The sequence below is a fragment of the Gorilla gorilla genome, chromosome 6 (genome assembly GCF_029281585.2).
Source record: "Gorilla gorilla gorilla isolate KB3781 chromosome 6, NHGRI_mGorGor1-v2.1_pri, whole genome shotgun sequence".
In the NCBI taxonomy this organism is placed as follows: Eukaryota; Metazoa; Chordata; class Mammalia; order Primates; family Hominidae; genus Gorilla; species Gorilla gorilla.
In genome coordinates, this window is record NC_073230.2 from 85,482,077 (window position 1) to 85,501,385 (window position 19,309).

The 19,309-nt window shown below is 35.6% G+C and overlaps 1 protein-coding gene across 1 annotated transcript in view; it reads left to right on the forward strand.

The window, feature by feature from the left end:
- LOC115932769 (AP-3 complex subunit beta-1-like) overlaps nucleotides 1-19,309 on the forward strand; it is a 158,520-nt gene that overhangs the window by 130,828 nt on the left and 8,383 nt on the right. Inside the window, 1 exon segment of the mRNA XM_063708061.1 lies at nucleotides 8,482-8,565. Coding sequence (XP_063564131.1) covers nucleotides 8,482-8,553 — 72 coding nt within the window. The 3' untranslated portion in view covers nucleotides 8,554-8,565.

A 19,309-nucleotide genomic window follows, 5' to 3' on the forward strand; every position in this document is an offset into this window, starting at 1 on the left:
CTCAGTCACCTGGGATTGCTGGGTTTTGCTTGTTGAGGTCTGAAGCTCACCTTTTGTTACTTTTCCAAACTATTTTTGCAAAGTGTTTCTTCCTTGTGCTTGTGTGGTCACTGAAATTTGTTTCATTATCTCTGTAGTCAGCCAGCCACCTAACATGGATTTCCTTAAATAGGTGGCTTTAAATGGGGTGGAGCAGAGGAGGATTTTGTCTCTTTAATAAAATCTTCTGAAGGATGTCCCTGGGGAAGCCACTGTTGCTGAGAGGGCCAAATAAACCAAGGCAAGCATCCGGGCTGGTCCTCAGAGACCCATTGGACCCACCAAGGTGTAGAACCCACGGTTTTGGAGGACAGAGTTCCGCTGCTCGCCCTGGCATCAGCCAGCTGCTTCAGGAACTCAGGCTCAGGAATGGGGGAGTTTTGGCTGGTTGGCACATGCCACTCACTCGTGAAGATCAGCAGCCTCTCTCTTCATTGTTTAAGTATGTCTCTGGTTGTTAGGAGTTCCTGGTCATGTTTCAGAATTCCAAAAGAGCTGATTCCAATCACTCTTTCTAGCTCAGTGGTTGCTTCAGTGAAGGGACTGATCTCTACACTACAGCTTCCTACTCTGCCATCTTATGTGACTATTGATATTTATTTATTTATTGAGACAGAGTCTTACTCTGTTGGCTGGAGTGCAGTGGTGCAGTCACGGCCCACTGCAGCCTTGACCTCCTGGGCTTGAGTGATTCTCTCACCTCAGCCTCCCGAGTAGCTGGGACTATAGGTATGTGCCACCATGCCTGGCTAATCTTTTTTTTTTTCTTATTCTTTTTGTAGAGATGGGGTCTCGCTATCATGCCCAGGCTGGTCTCAAACTCGTGAGCTCAAGTGATTCCACCCGCCTCGGCCCCCTAACGTGCTGGGATTATAGGCATAAGCTACCACACTTGGCCATGAGTCATTTTTAAAAAAACAGATTCCAACAACCTTTTTGATTGCTGTGTTTAGAAGATTTATATTTAATTTTGGACGGGTTTTTATTATCTATTTTCTACTTGTTCCCTCTGGGTTTTTTTATACCTGTTTCCCTTTTCTTGCCTTTTTATGGGGTACTTAGACATTTCTTAGTATGCCATTTAACTTCATATGCCGTGCTAAATCAATTCAGTATGCCATTTAGTATATATTTTTGTATAGGATTTTATAGGTGGCTGTAGAGATTATATTATACATACTTATGATCATTGGCTAGTATCAACCTTTTACCAATTCAAGTGGAATGGAGAAACTCTACTGCTTTCTAGGCCCCTCTGCCCTTCTTTATGGTATTGTTGTCTTGAATATCACCTCTACATTCATTGAGAACCACTGAGATAATGTTATGGTTTTGCTTTCGCCCATCAAATATAATTTTTAAACTCGAGATTATATTCACCCGGATATTTACCCTCTTACTGCTTTTTTAAATTTCTCTTTTTAAATTTAATTTTTATGCTTTTTCTTCTGAAAAAAAATCTCTCTGGATTTTTCTTCATTTCTTTTTTTTTTTTTTTTTTTTTGAGACAGAGTCTCACTCCATCGCCCAGGCTGGAGTGCACTGGTGTGATCTCAGCTCACTGCAACCTCCACCTCCCTGGTTCAAGTGATTCTCCTGCCTCAGCCTCCCGAGTAGCTGGGATTGCAGGCATGCACCACCATGCCTGGCTAATTTTTATATTTTTAGTAGAGATGGGGTTTCACCATGTTGACCAGGCTGGTCTTGAGCTCCTGACCTCAAGTGATCCTCCTGCCTCGGCTTCCCAAAGTGCTGGGATTACAGGCATGAGCCACCGCGCCCGGCCTCTTCAGATGTTTTTTGGGCACTGCACTCTTTTTCCTCTCCTTCTGGGAATTCAGTGACATGAATGTTAGAGCTTTTGCTGTTGTCTCATTGTTCTTTTTTTTTTCTATTTGTTTTCTCTCTGTTGGTCAAATGGGATTATTTCTACGTAATTTTTTTTCTTATGGCAAGATTGTCACGATACAGATTGAATCATTTCTGCTGCTCTATCATCAAGGTCACTAATTTTTTTCTCTGTTGTATCTCCATTCTGCTATTGAGTTCACCCATTGAGTTTTTTACTTAGTTATTGTAATTTCTAGTTCTAAAATTACAATGTAGTTCTTCCGTATATCTTCAATGAGACGTTATATTTTTCAGTGTGTTTCGAGAGTGTTCATAATTACTTCTTGGGCCATTTATAAGATAGCTCATCTAAAATCCCTATGCAATAATTCCAACATCTTTGTCATCTTAGTGTTAATTGTCTTTCCTCATTCAGATTTTTTCTGGTTTTTAGTATGAGGAGTAATTTTTCTGGGTTCGGATTTTTCTGGTTCTTAGTATGAGGAGTAAGTTTTAATTTTATCCTGGACACTTTGAGTGTTATGTTATGAGACTGTATTTCCTGTTTAAATATTCTGTATTAGCAGGCACTCAACCTGTTTAGATTCAGGATGCACTTTCTGTGGCCAGCAGGGCTCTGGTTCTAAGATCAATTTAGTTTTCAAAGCTTTTGCAGAGCTCTTCTGGCCTCCCCCATCTTTGTGCAACCCAGAGGCCAATTTGTTTTTGTTTTTGTTGTTGTTTGGAGACAGGGTCTTGCTCTGTTGCCCTGGCTGGAGTGCAATGGCCCAGTCATAGCTCACTGCAGCTGTAACCTCCCAGACTCAATCACTCCTCCTCCTCAGCCTCTTGAGTAGCTGGGACCAGAGGTACACACTACCACGCCCAGCTAATTTTTTATATTTAGTAGAGACAAGGTCTCACTCTGTTGCCCAGGCTGATCTTGAACTGCTGGGCTCAAGTGTTCCTCCCATCTCGGCCTCCCACAGTGTTGGGATTACAGGCATGAGCCACCGCACCCAGCCCTGGAGGCCAGTTTGAAACCTCAGAGTATTCCACATTGCCGGTGAGCTCTCAGAGCTTTTGCTGTGTTGATCCTGGTTGTTTTCACACATGGGCACTTGGAGGGCATGGCCCAGGACTTCCTACACATATTTAACCCGTTTCCCATTTGGGAAAAAAAAAGTGCAGCTTGCTGCTAGTGCTCATTTAATTTTACATAAACACACTTTTGAGGCTGAAGTAAATCTGACTGATTTTCAATGGGAAAATAAAATATGAAAACTGGGTTTGGCCTTCTTCCAAGTGTACTTTCCTTCCCTTCCTTCCTTTCTTTACTGCTTTAAAGCTTTTTAATAAACTTTCACTCCTGTTCTAAAAGAAAAAATATATATGAGCTCTTATTATTGCCTTGGGATGAAATGCAGCAATAGGAAATGTACCACACTTTCTGCACTAACCCTCCTACTGTGGAGTATGAAGCTCAGAATAGAGGGAGTCCTAAGTGCCAGAACAAGAAATTGGTATTTTATTTCTGGATGAATAAAAAAAAAACACCAGATGATAAGATAATCAGATGTGCAATTTGTATTGATAATCTTCACCCCCCAAAAAAGGTATTCCAAAACATACATACATGCACAACAAACCTAAGTACATGCACGACAAACATAAGTACATACACACACACAAAGTATGATGGAATGTCAGAGACTAAAATTTAATGAATCAATCTATAAGGTAACTTTTCCTGAATAATTGCAATAATCAAATTTTGTTCTATGTTAATTTCCCTGGAGTATAATAAAATTTACAAATTTTAGGGCTCCTGGCTAAAATAATATTATGAAAATAATGTTAACATATTTTGAATGCTTACTATAATCTAGACTCAATGCTAACACATTAATAACATTATCATTTGCAGTACTACAAACATTTCTGTGAGGTAAAATTCTATTTTATGGAGAAGAGAACAAAGGCTTAGAGAAGTTAAGGTTTGTGCAAGATCAGTTAGGAAGAAGCAAAGTTACAGATTCAACTCAAGTTCTATTTAACTCTGAAATTCATGCTGCTAACAATGGCGCCATATTAGTCATCAATACTTTTCCCAAAAGAAGTGGTGAAAAAACACAGCACACTGATAATTTTACTCTAATTTTCTATGTTGTCTTTTGAAGTGGCAAGACTCAGACTATGAGCACTGGTACTTTGATTTGAAAAGGGTCATAAACGGAAAGCCTTATTTCTGTTATCCTATCTACAGTGTTTCAGGTAATTGCCAATAATCCAAATAGAGGTTCTTGGCTGCTGCGGCTTATACTAATGATTAAATGAAGTATAATAAACACAAATTTAGTAGTCTATAGTGTTTGAGGGATAATGAAAGATATTATATTGCTTCTAAAGCAAAGGATCTACAATACAGTATTGCAAACCAAAATGTTAATTTATTTTTATGAAGAGGTTTAGGCTTAGAAGTAGGAAAATGTTTCAGTGAACCATAGGAGAGTTCATTTATAATAAGAGAACTGTCAAGTTTGTAGTTAGGCTGCCTATATAATGTAAATCAAGAGTTGAGAAGTATTTTATTTTGAATTGCTTTTTAAGTCTGTTGAACTCCTGTTGGTTAATACACAAGATTTATGCCAACATGTTCTTTCCATCTCCATTTTCGGTGAAGGGAATATTAATCTTTGATTACCTCCATAATCATGGGAGAAGGAATAGTTTTCTGGGGTGTGCAGCTAATCTTTGATTATTCATCCTACCAACAAACACATTTCTACATTTTAAAAGCCTTGAATTTACCTTATGTTAGAACTATGGAGAGCAGAGAGACATGGACTCTGCAGGATATTGGTAGTGCTCAACCATATTCAGACAAGCTGTCTTATCTTCTCTCTTCTCTGCTTCTCAAATCTAGGACCATCATATGCAATTCAGGTTGATCAAATTTCCATAAGGTCTAGTTTTTCTCCTATTATCCCTCAAACAAAAGTCAATCATTGCCCAGTTTTCTTTATTTTGTAAAAACTTATTATATTATTGGCAACTATTTAAGTAAAAAAGCATAGAACAATAATACATTTGAATTTGATTGCAGTCTATTCTCTCCAAAACTGGTTGGTACTTCTAACCAAGAAGCGTAGTTCATATACTCTTAACCATAGAGAAATTTTCTTCTTTAAAGCGTGATGGTGGCTTTACACAATAAATATTTGTTTTTCAATCATGTACATTCCAATTCTGGTTAGTGACTTTTCTAGGCTTTTGTGATCCAAATGCTACTCATGATTTTGATCCCAATAGCTTAGGGATCAGCTTAGGGATCAGAGTGCTCCCATTAATTAGAACAATACAAATAATGAGATATAGAGAAATCTTGGAGGGCATGTATTTTAGCTAGAAAGACCATTTTCAATAGGCAATATTTGAGCTTTAAGAAAGAAAGATCTATCCCCTGACTCCCTTCCCCAAAATGGGAGATACTTTCATGTTCATCTCTGATCTGTAAAGAGTGTGGAAGTTCTCACTCTTGTGCTTACAGCAACAACAAAAAAAAGATGATCAAACTGAAAATCAACAACTTGTCTTGAACTCGTAGAAACTTGAGGTTGCAAAGCAAAATACCCTAAATCTGGAGACGTATGAATCCAGACAGTAAGAGCCAAGATTTGTCAACCTGAAGTGGAAGTCTCTGGTGCCATAAATTGGTATAAACATTTATATGGCAATTTTGACAATTTGCTGGAGTCTGAGTGTGAACTAGCTTCAGAGTGAGAAACTACTGGAGGCCACAGTGTTGGCAGGGCACACTTTTGTAGATTTTACCACTGGAAAACCAGCCCCTTCTTCCTTAACCCCAGATTCTCACAGTGCAGATTCAAGAAAATACCCTTCTACCTGTAGCAGCAAAAGAAGACTACTCATCATGAAATATACCTAGAGATTTCTCCATAACAAAGGCCTGCTATCAAGCCGGGGGGGACAAAACTGGTAAATAATGATGTACTTGATTAGCCAATTTTATTCCTCCCTTTTTATATTATACTAATCTTTTTTTAGATTCATAGGACCTTATATTTTATTATACCATATTCAAAAAGGAACTCATGAAACTTCTTCACCAAGCTATGAAATTTGATGTTCATAATAGAAAGACTCTAGTAAACAAATGAAGAAACTATTCGGAAAACAACAACAGCAGTGCCATATAGGAACTTCAGTGTGATGGATATAACTAAAATTGGTGAATTTTTAAAAGTAATGGAAGAATTTATACAATAAATTTTGATAATTTTTTGGAAGAGTAAGGAGTCTGTCTTCTGTAGAAAAAAAAAAGCAAGCATTTACATAATTCCATTTCCAAAGCTCCTAATCTAATCATGAACTTCAGTAACATTTCTCATTTAGTAGTAGAGGGCACAATTAATCAATTAGTTGAATTTTTAAAAATGAAAGTACCAGATTGTTGAAATGTATTTTCAAATGTTTTTTCAAATGTAAGTGAAAGGAAAACTGTCTGAAAATGATTACATAGCATTATATTTTTAAAGTGAAATATTAGAAAACATACTTATTGCCAAATGTTTGAAATGAGGACTGTCTTCTCAAATTAATTCTTAAAGTAGTAGGATATTAAAATTATGAGCTTTTTGGGAAAACTAGAAGGAAACGCTTCAAGGTCATTATATTCAGTAAGTGAAATAGGATCTGAAAAGTGAAATCAGAAAACCTCATTGTCAATTAAATAATCTTAAAGCCCGAGGATCAACCTTAGTCTGGGAGTCAATTTCAGGCCAAAAATTATAGCAATTCAATCAAAGAAAATCTATAAAGTTTTCAGATTCTACAGGCAAGGAAGACAACATTTGTATCACAAATGCTGTCTAATGAGTCTTTACTAGGGATGTGTCAAGCCAGGTAAAAAAATCTTACTGGTCCGTATTAAATACACTCTCTAAATTACACACACATACACGTGCACGCCCACAGTGAAGACAACATTCATTTACCAAAAATCTTTATGTTATGGGGTTTATGCCTGTGATTATCAAGCATTTTCTTAGCAATTTTCTGAATTGGTGTAAGTCAGAGGTCAGCATCCTTTTTCTGTAAAGCTTTGTGGACCATGTGCCTGTGATTTCTGTCAAAGCAGCCATAGACAATGCATGAACAAGAAAAGTGTGTCTGTGGCAATAAAGCTTTTATTTATAGACACTGAAATTTGAATTTTATGTAATTCTCATATTTTATAAAATATTTTTTTCTTTTGACTTTTTTCAACTTTTAAAAAATATAAAAACCATTCTTAGTTTGATAGCCACACAAAAGCTGGAGTTGGACCAGATTTGACATACAGGGAAAGTTTGTAGACCACTACACTATACCATCTTTCTTATCAGAGCTGTGTGTGTGTGTGTGTGTGTGTATGTGTGTGTGTGTATGACCTCTGTAATGCACTATATTGCTGTGGTTGCTATTGTCCCGTATTCATCTTCCATTGATTTTAGACTCTTTTATGTGGATGAGCAAGATTCAGTTATTTGGCATCAATAAGAAGAGAAATAGAAGGAGTTTACTGTATGAGCTCATGAATGGTTCATTCCTTGCTCCAATATTGTCTTTTCTCTCATACAAAAAACTCTTACCAAGAGAAACTCTTACTTGAGAAACAAATATATATTGCTAACCTGGAAGAGTTAGAAGGCAGTGTCTTTTAGTATTATTCTTCAGTATTACAGTGGTCACAGAATATTTCACTTCTATTTTTTTCTGATGTTGCCTCTGATGTCTGGCATAGAATGAGAGGTTTCTACATAAGACCCAGGAGACATATCAGGGACTTAGACCTAATTGAGTTGACTTAATTAAAGTGTCTGGTTATCCAGATTCACATAAATAGAAACTTTTTAAGTGCATAAAAGTAAGCCTCATTTGATACTTTAACCTAAAATGCCATTGTTAAATTGTGTGTTTTTTTATTAAGTAGCTTTACTAAAAATAAAGCTCAGAAATGCTCTTCACTTTCTGGAAACCATCACTGCCTTCTTCTGAATTGTGACAGTGGTCCCTCTAGGGATATGTGGTAAAATTATCAAGTTTTTACATAGATGAAAATTTGACCCATAAGGGGTACGCACATGCTTTGTGATGCATGGAAAATCTAGTGTTAATTAGAGCTCATTTTTCAACTCCTTCTAGGATTCCTAGATAGTAAAGTAACAATGATACAAATAACATCATTTAACATAAAAAATAATGTTTTATTTGGATTGTAGTTGGCAACAATATACCTTAAAAATATTAAAATGTTACATGTTTATGGGGGTGGGGGGAAATATGAGAAAGAAGGAGACTATAACTAGGAAAAATAATTTTAAAATGTGCACTCCTGTGGGACAAAAGGTAATGAGATTTCCTGTGATAGATTGTATTATTGCTAACAAAATACAGTTTGCTATCCCTCCCTGGGAATATTATACATTTCATTTCCATTTATGTCAGGCTAGGCCACAAAACTTACTTTGCCCAGTGAAAGGTTAGAACCTGAGAAGATGTAAGAACCAATGCATGGTTAACCAAAAATTTTTTCCTTTTCCTGTTAAGATGACAAGCAATAGTAGCCAGAATCCTGGAGTGAATAGACATGGAGAAGAGCTGCCTTTTCTTCTCAACTGACAAGTCATGTAGGTAAGAAATTAACCTACTTTTGTTGTAAGCCAATACAATTTTGGGATTGTTACTGCAGCCTAACCTACACTTTACTTACTGATAGACTTTCTACAAGGTGCAACAGATTTCATCCCTGTTTTTTAAAGCAGCAACTAGATGACTCAACGTTCTAAATACTACATAAGGGGCTTTTTTGAAGGGCTCCCTTGGTTAAACAGTTAATAATATCCCCACTCTACAAGAGTACAGTCAATAGTTTCTTCAGTCAGGGCTAGAAAATCTTGGCTACAATGAGTAAATAAGGTCTGTCCTGTCCATGTGACAGTGTACAATTGTGACAATAAAGAAAACAATACACACTAGAGAATGAAAAGTGCATACAGCTAAATGATCAAGGTATCTAAAACATAATCATATAAACTAGAATATGATGTAGCGAGGTTCAGATATTAATTTTTTATTTTCCTCACTCAACAGTTTTGATGTTTTTTGTTTGGTTAGCTTTTTGTTTGTTACTACAGCTTGGATCTCTTCCAGTCTTTCATTGTTCAGGTTCTATGGATATTCTTCATGATGTTGTGTACTATTTTTTTCCATAAGTTTCTATTCCAATATATAACTTTTTTTCTTTGCAGAAAATTCTGCATCTTTCCATTTAGAATTGCTCAAAGTGAACTTTAAATTTAATCATTGTCATCTATATTGAAGGTAGTTTTCTTTTCAAATGGTCTTAAAATTACCAGATGCTAGTTCTTGTCACTAAGAAATAGCTTCTCTTGTCATGAAGTGAAGCTCTGCTTAATAATAAAAGTGATGATGATAACAATGATGATAATGACTGTCATTTATTTTGACCCACCAAGTCTCAGGAAGTAGAAAATATTTGGTATTTTGTAAAAATTATCTCATTTAGGCCTCACAAAATCCATACAAAATAGTTGCTATTTTCACTTTAAATTTAAGTAAACTGACAAGAAAATTTGCTTGCCTAGTGTCCCAAAACAAGTTTCAAAGTCCCTTGTTCTTCTGCTAAGCTACATTATCTTCTCACACTATTCTGTGCATCTGTCAGTCATCTGTCTCTCTATTGCATCCTGTGCTCTAGCAATGGGAAATCTCTAATGAGAATGCTTCTTTAAAGCAAAATGTAATTATTGTTTGGCATCTGAGTGGAAAAAGATTACTTCTATTGGGTAGTAATATGCTCATCATGGCATTTCTTAGATAAGACCGTTAAACACCCTCCTGATTATATCAACCTTAATTTTATTATGCCATGCCCAGTATAATACAAGAGGAACTAATACTCATCAGCAGGCTTAGAGAAATGATGAAGGAGCGGGAATAAAGCCAGCCAGTGTTAAGTTCTGGCCTCCAGGGAGAGGTAGCAACTCAGCTCTATTTTAGTCAGCTGTTTTTAATAGGATTATTTCTGAGGAGTTGGGTAGAGGATCTCTAAGCAAAGTGAGATGAGTAATAGAACAATGCTTCTAACACCATTAAACTGGGTTGAAGGAAATCCCAAGCTATTGGGTAGTGTTATGCAGATCAGGGTCTAATTTGTTGAGAAAGGGGGAAAAATATATGCCAGAATAGGTGAGGCTCCAACCAAAAGAATAGAGCAGAGCCTCAAGGGCAGCAGCGTAAATCAATCATCACTTAGTAAACTAAACATAGGGTTATTGGTGACAAAGCTCAATAGACACATGAAAGCCAAATGACCCACACTCTGTGCATCCACTAGGATTAGAACTATTAGACTAACTTCAGGTCATGAATGACTCCTGAAATCATTGGTTGGCAGAGATTCAGGGTTTATGGTGAGATGCAACTGTAGGATAAAGATTTTGATGAGAAAGCCCAGATCTGCCTTTCACACACTGTGATCATGGGCAAGTTACTTAATTACTCTAGGCCTCAATTTCCTCAATTGCAAAATGGTGATAATAGTAGCACACACCTCAAGAATTTCTTCTTTTTATTATTGTATAATAAACTGTTTGCTATTGAGTAAAGAAAAAAATACTAATGGATGAGCAATTGGTTCAAATTACTTGTACTAACCCTTTAAACATTAAGAAGCTCTGTAGAAGTTAAATTACTAGAGGGCATTTCCTGGAAATACAATGAGCTCAGAGGAATTAGAATTCTTTTTCTAATCCTCTATTCCCACCATCACCACTATGGTTACGTCCAATATTACCATCTGTCAATTGGATATATTTACATTCATAGTGTGCCTTGAATAACCTTACTCTCATACTTGCATCTCCTTTCACTGGTTTAATATAGTTCACAGGAACACGTGCTCATATGCATCGAAGTTCAGAACCACTATTTCTTCCACTTCTATGTCTAATTTATTTCCAAGTCTTACTCATTCTACCTCTATAATATTTCTCCTATCTTTTCTCTTTTGTTCATTTAACCATTGGACCCCCTAATTACCATTTGGGTAGTCTGTTATAACATGTGATTTGTTTGACTTCTTTTTCTCTAAATTACTTCCCTATGATCCAACCTGTGTGCCATCTTTATCTTATGAAAGCACATATAATCAAGCATTTCCCTTACCTAAACATTATCAATGGTTCTTCATTTCCTGTTGAATAAAGTATGTATGCTACCCTGGCATTCATGGTCTTTCTTAAATTGGCCTCAATACACGGTTCATTGTAATCTTATTCTTATTACTCTCTTTCTTGCATTTTATTTCTGGGCTAACTATTCTATGTATTTTGAACAGTTTCTCATGCTTTTCTACCTTTGACTTTATTCATGCTGTTTTTTTCTGTCAGTCACCTAATGTGAAATATGCATAAAATCATATTCATTCTTTAAAATTCAATTGAAATACTTTTATTACTGTATTTCTTAATGGCCCTCATTGCTTTTACTTTGAATTACAGCTGAGTATGTTGTATAGATTGAATTGTGTCCCGATCTATTTCCCCAATTCATGTGTTGAAGCCCTAGCCCCCAGTGTGACTGTATCTGGAGATAGGGTCTTTAGGAGATAATTTAGATTAAATGAGAAATGAGATTATCTGGTAGGACTGTGGCCTTATAAGACGGGAAAGATCTTTCTCTCTCTCTCTCTCTCTGCTATATGAGAACATGGTAAGAAGGCAGCTGTCTGCTAGCCAAGGAGAGAGCCCTCACCAGAAACTGAATCCTACCAGAATCATTAACTTGGATTTTCCAGCCTCCACACTGTGAGAAAATGAATTTTGTTGTTTAAACCACCCAGCATATGGTATTTTGTTATGGCAGCCCAAGCAGACTCATACACATGTCCATGGCCTATTAACTTAAACTGTAAGCTCCTTAATGAGAATTATTGCACCTTAATAACCTTCGTGTTTTTCAATTTGTGTATCATAATTTATTGTACAAAATTGGTGTTTGATAAATGTTAAATTAATAAAAAATGAATAAAGAAATACATAAATCCAGGACATGGAAAGTGAAATGCCTTCTGAAAGAAATGGGTAATTACGGGAAGAAATGTTTCAAGGACAATTTTTTTAGGCCACAGCTGCATATTGTTTTATTTACTGGCCTGAGTATCACATAAACTATTCTCCACATTTAGGAATAGTTTTAAATAATTATGTAAAAGCACGCATTATTTTGTTTTTTATCAGATAGAAATCCTTTCCTTTTCAGACACCCACACACTGAGGATGAAAACTCTTATAAAACTGAAGATCAAAACTTCAACAATTTCAGAGGAAATTGAAAACTTTTCAGAGAAAAAAGTGCAGTTTCTCTGCAGTTAAATTTTTGCCAAGTATATATCAGTATTTGTGATCTGGATAGTTGGAGTGTTTTTGTTTAGAAAACACTGAAGATATTATGAATTTAGGAATGAGTAGGAAGGAAGTGTGTTGAATTAGCATATGCATGCTAACATCTGCTGGAGAGAGTACTGAGGATGCTCAAAATATCATACCCTTACAAGGGTGAAGGAAAGGAAAGGAAATGAAAGAAAATGGAGATGTAGGAAAAGGAGAAATGCAATCTTTGAATCATCGATAGCTTTTTGAAACAAAGTTCTGTATTCTCAGTTGTTCTCTACAGAGCTAACCTCACAACTTGAATTCAACAAATCATGAATAACAATAATTCTAATACTATAATTTGTTATTATGTAGTTTGTCTTCAAGATATAGTCAACCTAAACCCAATAATTAGGGGAATATCAGCAGCTTTATATTTAAGTATTTCCATATTTAAAGAACACAAATGCCATGGCTAAGGTAATCATTCCTAACCATTACCATCACCGTTTATCTTAAAGAGAAGAAAGACCCGTCTTAGTTTGTGGTGCTGTAACAGAATATCACCAGCTAGGTAATTTATAGAGATCAGAAATTTATTTCTCACAGTTCTGGAGGCTGGGAAGTCCAAGATCAGGGCACTGGCATTTGTATCTGGTGAGGGTCCCATTCCCTCTTTCCAAGATGGTGCCTTGTGACTGTGTCCTGCAGTGGAGACAAACGCTGTGTCCTTACATGGTGGAAGATGGAAGGGCAAGAGAGAGGGGGCAGACTTTCTCTGAATTCTCATTTATAAGGACACTAATGATTTCGTGGGGGCTCTCAATCACTTCCCCAAAGGTTAGACCTCTTAATACCACCACAATGAGGATTGACTTTCAACAAGAATTTTGAAGACACAAATTCAAACCATAGCAAGTCCTTTGTAATTTCACACAATATAAGAATCTTAGACATGGTGCAATAGGACAAAGAAAGCTATTGGTTCTGCTACCTTTTGACACATTAGGAAAAAGTGTATTGTTATTTGAGTGTTACATTTAAATGACTACTACTGAGAAGTGCTCTTTCACAGCCTCATTTATTTATGACACAGTTACTTATTAAGCATTTGCAATATGTGGGGCATAAGACAGCAGACAAGACAGGTAAGCTTTTTACCTTCATGCAGCTTACATTTAAATAAGAAAAAGAGAAAGGAAGGAAGAAAGAGAGGAGATACTTAGAGATTTTGATACATACTGTCAAGCAAATCAACAGTGAATGTGACAGAGTGTTATTGTGATGGTTGAGAGCCAAGGTTCTACTATAGAAAGAATGGTCAGAGAAGTCACGGGTATCATTTGGGACCTGAAGTGTGAGAAATGGCCAGCCAGGCCTAGAGCAAGAGTAGGGGAAAAAACATTGCAGACAGAGAAAAACAAATTAGAGACTCTGTAAAAGGAAATATGCTGGAATGTATGACTTGAAAGGAGGCCAGTGTGGCTGTACCCTGCAGAAAAAAGCTGATAGTGACATGAGACAGAGCTGGAGAGGTAGGCAGGAGGTAGCATGTGTAAGACCTTACAGATCCAAGAGTTAGGTTGATTTTTTTCCTGAGTTCAATGGAAAACGATGTAACTACCTCAAGCAAGGTAGCAATCATTATAACCACTCTAGTTGCTGTGAAGAGAATGGAATAGAAGTAGAAAAGAGTGAACATATGAATATAGAGAGGCTTTTGCAGTAACTCAGCAGCAAGATGATGAGGGTTTAGGACTGAAGGTAAACATGAAGAAAATGAAAGGATTTAAGACATTTTATAGATCTACAAGTAACACCAATTGTTGATGGATTATATAGAGCTGGGAGGTGAAGAAGAGATAGAAATTAAGCGTATCTCTTAGGTTTTTAGTTGGAAGAATTAGGTGTATGATGGCCCCACTTTCTGAGATGGAAAAGACTAGGGATTAATTTTTATTGTCCTCCTAAATATGTGAAGCTTAATATCTGTTAGCCAATGAGACATAAAGTCAGTAAGAAAATTAAGCTTTTGGTGCTACAAAACTCAAACTTAGAAGACAGATACAGGCTCAAGATACAAATTCAGAATTTTCTTAGATGGTTCTTCCATTTAATGACAGAATAGAGGCAGAAATGCTTGTCAAAAGCATTGAGGATGGTCAGTAAAGTAAAAATTCAAGAAAACCAAGGAATTATGGATTCCATAATTCCAAAAAGAGAACATTGAGAGTAGCATGTGGTCCAGTATGTCAACAATTGCCAAAAGTAGCATGCAATACAACAAAGAGGTTTCTATCAAATTGTAATTTATTTTGATTAGCCAGCATAATTGGAATATAAGTTCTTAATCAACACTTGGTTTTCTAGGATATCTAACTGGCTTTTTAAAATCCAATTCAAAATGATAGAATGCTGCAATTCTTATGAATTCATTTTTTCATTTGATCAATAACAGGTGTTACACTCTTTGCTAGACACTGTTGGAAATACTTTATCATCTCCTAATCTCTTATTGCAACCAAAATTTTATCTCCATAATTTAAGACCAATCTGTTTTAGAATAGTCTAATTTCAACTTATGTCATAAATTCTAGACCAATTACTTTTTAGTTCCCAATTCCATTAAATTTCCTTTTGCAAAGATAACAATTATCCCGGCCACCTACCATTTCCCAAGAATGTAGCATTTCATAAACTTCTATTTCTCCTGCCATTGATATGGCCATGAAATCACATTTGGACTGGAACAGACTTAGGAAAATAGAATCATTAAATTAGAGCTTAATGAAAGTCAGGCTATTTTTTCTTACCTAAACACGTAATGGAAAGGAGCTTCTCTGAAAGAAGAAAAAGACAGGTGATCATATGAAAATATAAAACAACCAAAAACAACAATAACAAAAAAAAACTAATGACTTGATTAGGCATGTTATTCTAATTTTTTTTTAGTGGTTTCATTTTTCAATCATTTTTTCATGGAGATTAGGAGATTGGACTAAGGCCGTTGCAGAAAAACAACAGTAGAATCTCCTATAATGGCATTGAGCCAAACATCTCATATTATGAGTTTTGGCACAAGGCATCACTTTGAAAGTGCAGACCTGTTTCTGTGTGTATCAGGCAAATCCACACTGCATTCTTTATAAGGCATGGTCTTTATTAGTGCTTGGTCTTTTACATTATACATGGTCCACCTATTGGCACAGCTTTTCAAGGATTTTATTAAGTGCAATTCTACATGTTATTTGCAAGCATGGTGTTTATTAGTGACATAATTATCCATCCAGACCCAAATTATAGAAATTGGAAATTTTAAAGTTCTGCGTTTTACACATTATGAAAAGAAAAGAAAAAAAAGATCCTCTGGTGGCCAGTTCGTGAAAATGTTATGCATATGATATAATGATCTTTAGTTCAAAAATACTTACTGTGCAGATCTTAATAGAAAATCTAGAGTTTTACCTTCATGGTGATATTTGTCACTTAATGGAGCGAGAAAGATAATATGAAAGCATTCTCACATGGGGGTCATAGTAAAATAACTGAAGGAGATACAGAAGAGGCCAATAAAAGCAAAAAATCCCATATGATGAACGGTTCAGATGTGTCAGTGGGAAAGAATAAGTTCTTTAAATACTTATGTCAGTATTGTTGTTGCTATTTTGTTATTAATATTAATAAATATTACTATTTTATTTTAATATTTAATTAATATTAAATTTTTAAATAATTTTTAAAAATTTAAATTATTTAAATTTAATTTAAATATTTAAAATAATTTTATTTAAATATTTAAATTAATTTAATTTAAATAATTAAATTAATATTTAATTAATATTAAATTTAAAATTAATATTAAATTAATATTAAATTTAAGTTGAGGCTGCTTTTGGAAGTCAATAACTTGATTTTCATTATCATTTTAAAGAACATAAGGCCATTTATTGATTTAAGGTGACTTGATTTAAGTTTGGGCCTTCCTTCCTTGCCCCTTTAGCCTTGATGTGTGATACCAGGATAAATAGGATTACATAGCATTGCCTCGAAGTAAAAAGAACAGGTGGAGGCTGTGGTTGTATTTTTTTCTTTTTTCCCCCAAGAGCAGTTTGCACTTCTGCTTGTTAGCAAATTACAGCCTCTTGTATTCACTTTCCAAAATAGAAATGGAAAACTGAGATAAAAAGAATAACAACAAAACACATAATACCGCTATTACCTACACCAACACAAGCTTACTTTCTATCATCTATTGACTGTTTTCAAAGAGAAAGATGAAAATCCCACCACGTTAATGTGTGAGGATCCACCTCAGTGGTTTAGGGTGAGAACTAGAGATCTTAAAATCTTTTATTTTTGTCTTTGTAAATAATTCTGTTATTAATAAAACAAATTATTTTTTATGTTGTTTGCTCTACTGCCATTTTATGGGCACTATTGCTTGTTTCTGGGCAGATGTTTAGTTGATTGTCTTAAAAACAGTGGGCTAGAGCAGTAGTTTCTAAATTTTAATGTGCATATGAATCACTTAGGAATATTGTTAAAATGTAGATTCCAACTTGATTGGTGTAGGATGGAGCCTGAGATTCTGCGCTTCTAACAAGTCCCAAGGTAGTAAGATACTGCTGGTCCACGGACCACACTTTGAGTAGCAAGGGGTTGGAAAACTGGAGGGAGACACCTCTGACTTATCTTTCTGAGCAAGTCACATACATAGTGTATCCATAGAAAGGAAGTTTTAAAATTCCTTTTTTTAGGTTTAAATGTAACAGAACTTATTCTGTGGTTTTATCTGGATTAGTCAAAAACTTTATTGAGAAGTGTAGGTTCCAGAATATGATACATGGAATGGACTAACACGATTATTCCTTTTCATTGTATAAATTTTATATTGCCAAGAATAATCACAAGTTTGTAGTTGTTCCTAGAATACATTTATTTTTAAAAGTAGGAAAGCTTTTGGCTATGTCTGTGCCTAAATTGCTCTAATTTGTGGTGTCTTTCTTAACCAATAGCGTTCCTCTTATAAGACGTGTATTTTGAGGCTTCCCAAAGGATTAACCTGATCACATAACAAGAGTATAAAAACTTGTGGTTGACCGCTGATCCTTTTAACATCGATCTAACTCCTTCGGCAAGTTAGAAGAAAAAGAAGTAATCCAGTGGTTTTCTACAAAAGTTGAATTAGTTGTAGCCATGTGGGGATCAGAATCATCTGGAGGACTTTTAAAAATTATACAATTCTCCCTCCCCAACTCACATGCCTTTTCAAATATTAAGATCTCATGGTGGGAACATGGCTATTTTAATTTGGAAAAAATGACCCAGGTGGTTCCAATTTGCCTCCTCCATCCCACCCAAATTAAGAACTGCTGAAATAAATTAATGACATACTTTGAGTCTCACCTTTCATTCCGAATTTTAAAGTCAAAGCCATAAAATGTCTAAACTGTTTTGTGTACTTTTATTTTTTCAAACAGTTATATAATACCAAAGGTTCTGAGTTAAAATGTTCTCACAAGACCAAGGAGCTACAGCAAACTTACATGGCAGCATATTCCATTGCACAGGCTAGGGGTTCTCAATCCTGGCTGTAACCTTGGAATAACATGGGAAATGTTTTAAAACACCAAAGCGTAAGCCCCACCCCAGACCAATTAAATCAAGCTCTGTGGGCATGGAGTCTGGCATCATTATTTTTAAAGCTCCCCAGGTAATTCTTGTATGCAGTCAGAGCTGAGAACCATTATGGGCCAAAGACCCAGAAACCCTTTGTCTATAGAGCAATCTAGAGTAAGTTCTTTTTATATTAAGTAAAATACTGAGTTTCAGAGTATGCAATCAATGACAGGAACTTCCATTCTTCTCATGGAATTATTCAAGACTTTTTTTATTCCTGAGTATATAGGATCCTTTGGAATACTAAGAAATAGATCATCACACATTTGACCTTTTCTGAAAATAAGCGGCAATTATAATATCAAGCAATATGTCTTCACTAATCTCAATATATGTCTCAAGGTATGTAGAAGTGAATGAATTCAGTTTAATAAATTTAGTGCTAATGGCATTTGAGTATATAGTATGTACATTATTAGGTCCTTTCACTTAAGGATCTGCACTTTTTTTTGTTTGTTTAGTTTGCAATCCAATTGTATGTTTAAAAAAATAAACAAACCCCAAAAATATCTTACAGAGGAAATAAATCCCTTGAGGAGAGTGAAGAAATAACTTTGAGATCACCTTCCCATCCTTCCGATTTCTTCAATGAAAGCTTAAATGGATTTTCAAAAAATCAGGTATAGTTTACATGAAGTGAAATTCACCCTTTTCAGTGTGTAGTACTGAGAGATAATTCTCCATGGGTCGCTCACATTTTTGCATTTGTTGTGAGCAGAGGCACTGGCTGTCCTTTCTTCTGGGCTATCTTTCAAGGATGTTTGTATAGCAAGTAGCCTTGGAAGATTGTTTCCCACTGAAACAAGAAAGCATTTTATGAGTCACCAGGTAAAGTTTCCTGAGACTATATGGGCAGATTCTTTTGTTTTGTTTTGTTTTGTTTTGTTTTGTTTGAGATGAAGTCTCACTCTGTCCTCCAGGCTGGAGTGCAGTGGCACGATCTCAGCTCACTGCAACCTCCATATATGGGCAGATTCTTAATGTCAGTTTCCTAGCAGTCAAAGAAAAAAATATTGCTTCAGCTTTCTACCACCAAAATGAGGCCCAACACCTTACTGAACTGCTTGACTATTCGGGACAGTGTATTTCTACCTGGGGCATTCTACTGGGTCTATTATATTGGCTAAGCCACAAATCAGCATGTTTTGTGTGTGAGGTCCAAATTAATAGATTGTCTAGAAAGTTGTGGCACACTCTACATTTGGGGCCCCACACTCCTAAAAAAAAAATCCCTTAAGAACAATCATATTAGTAAATTCAAAGTATATTCTGGAACCCTCATTTCTCAATGAAGATTTTTA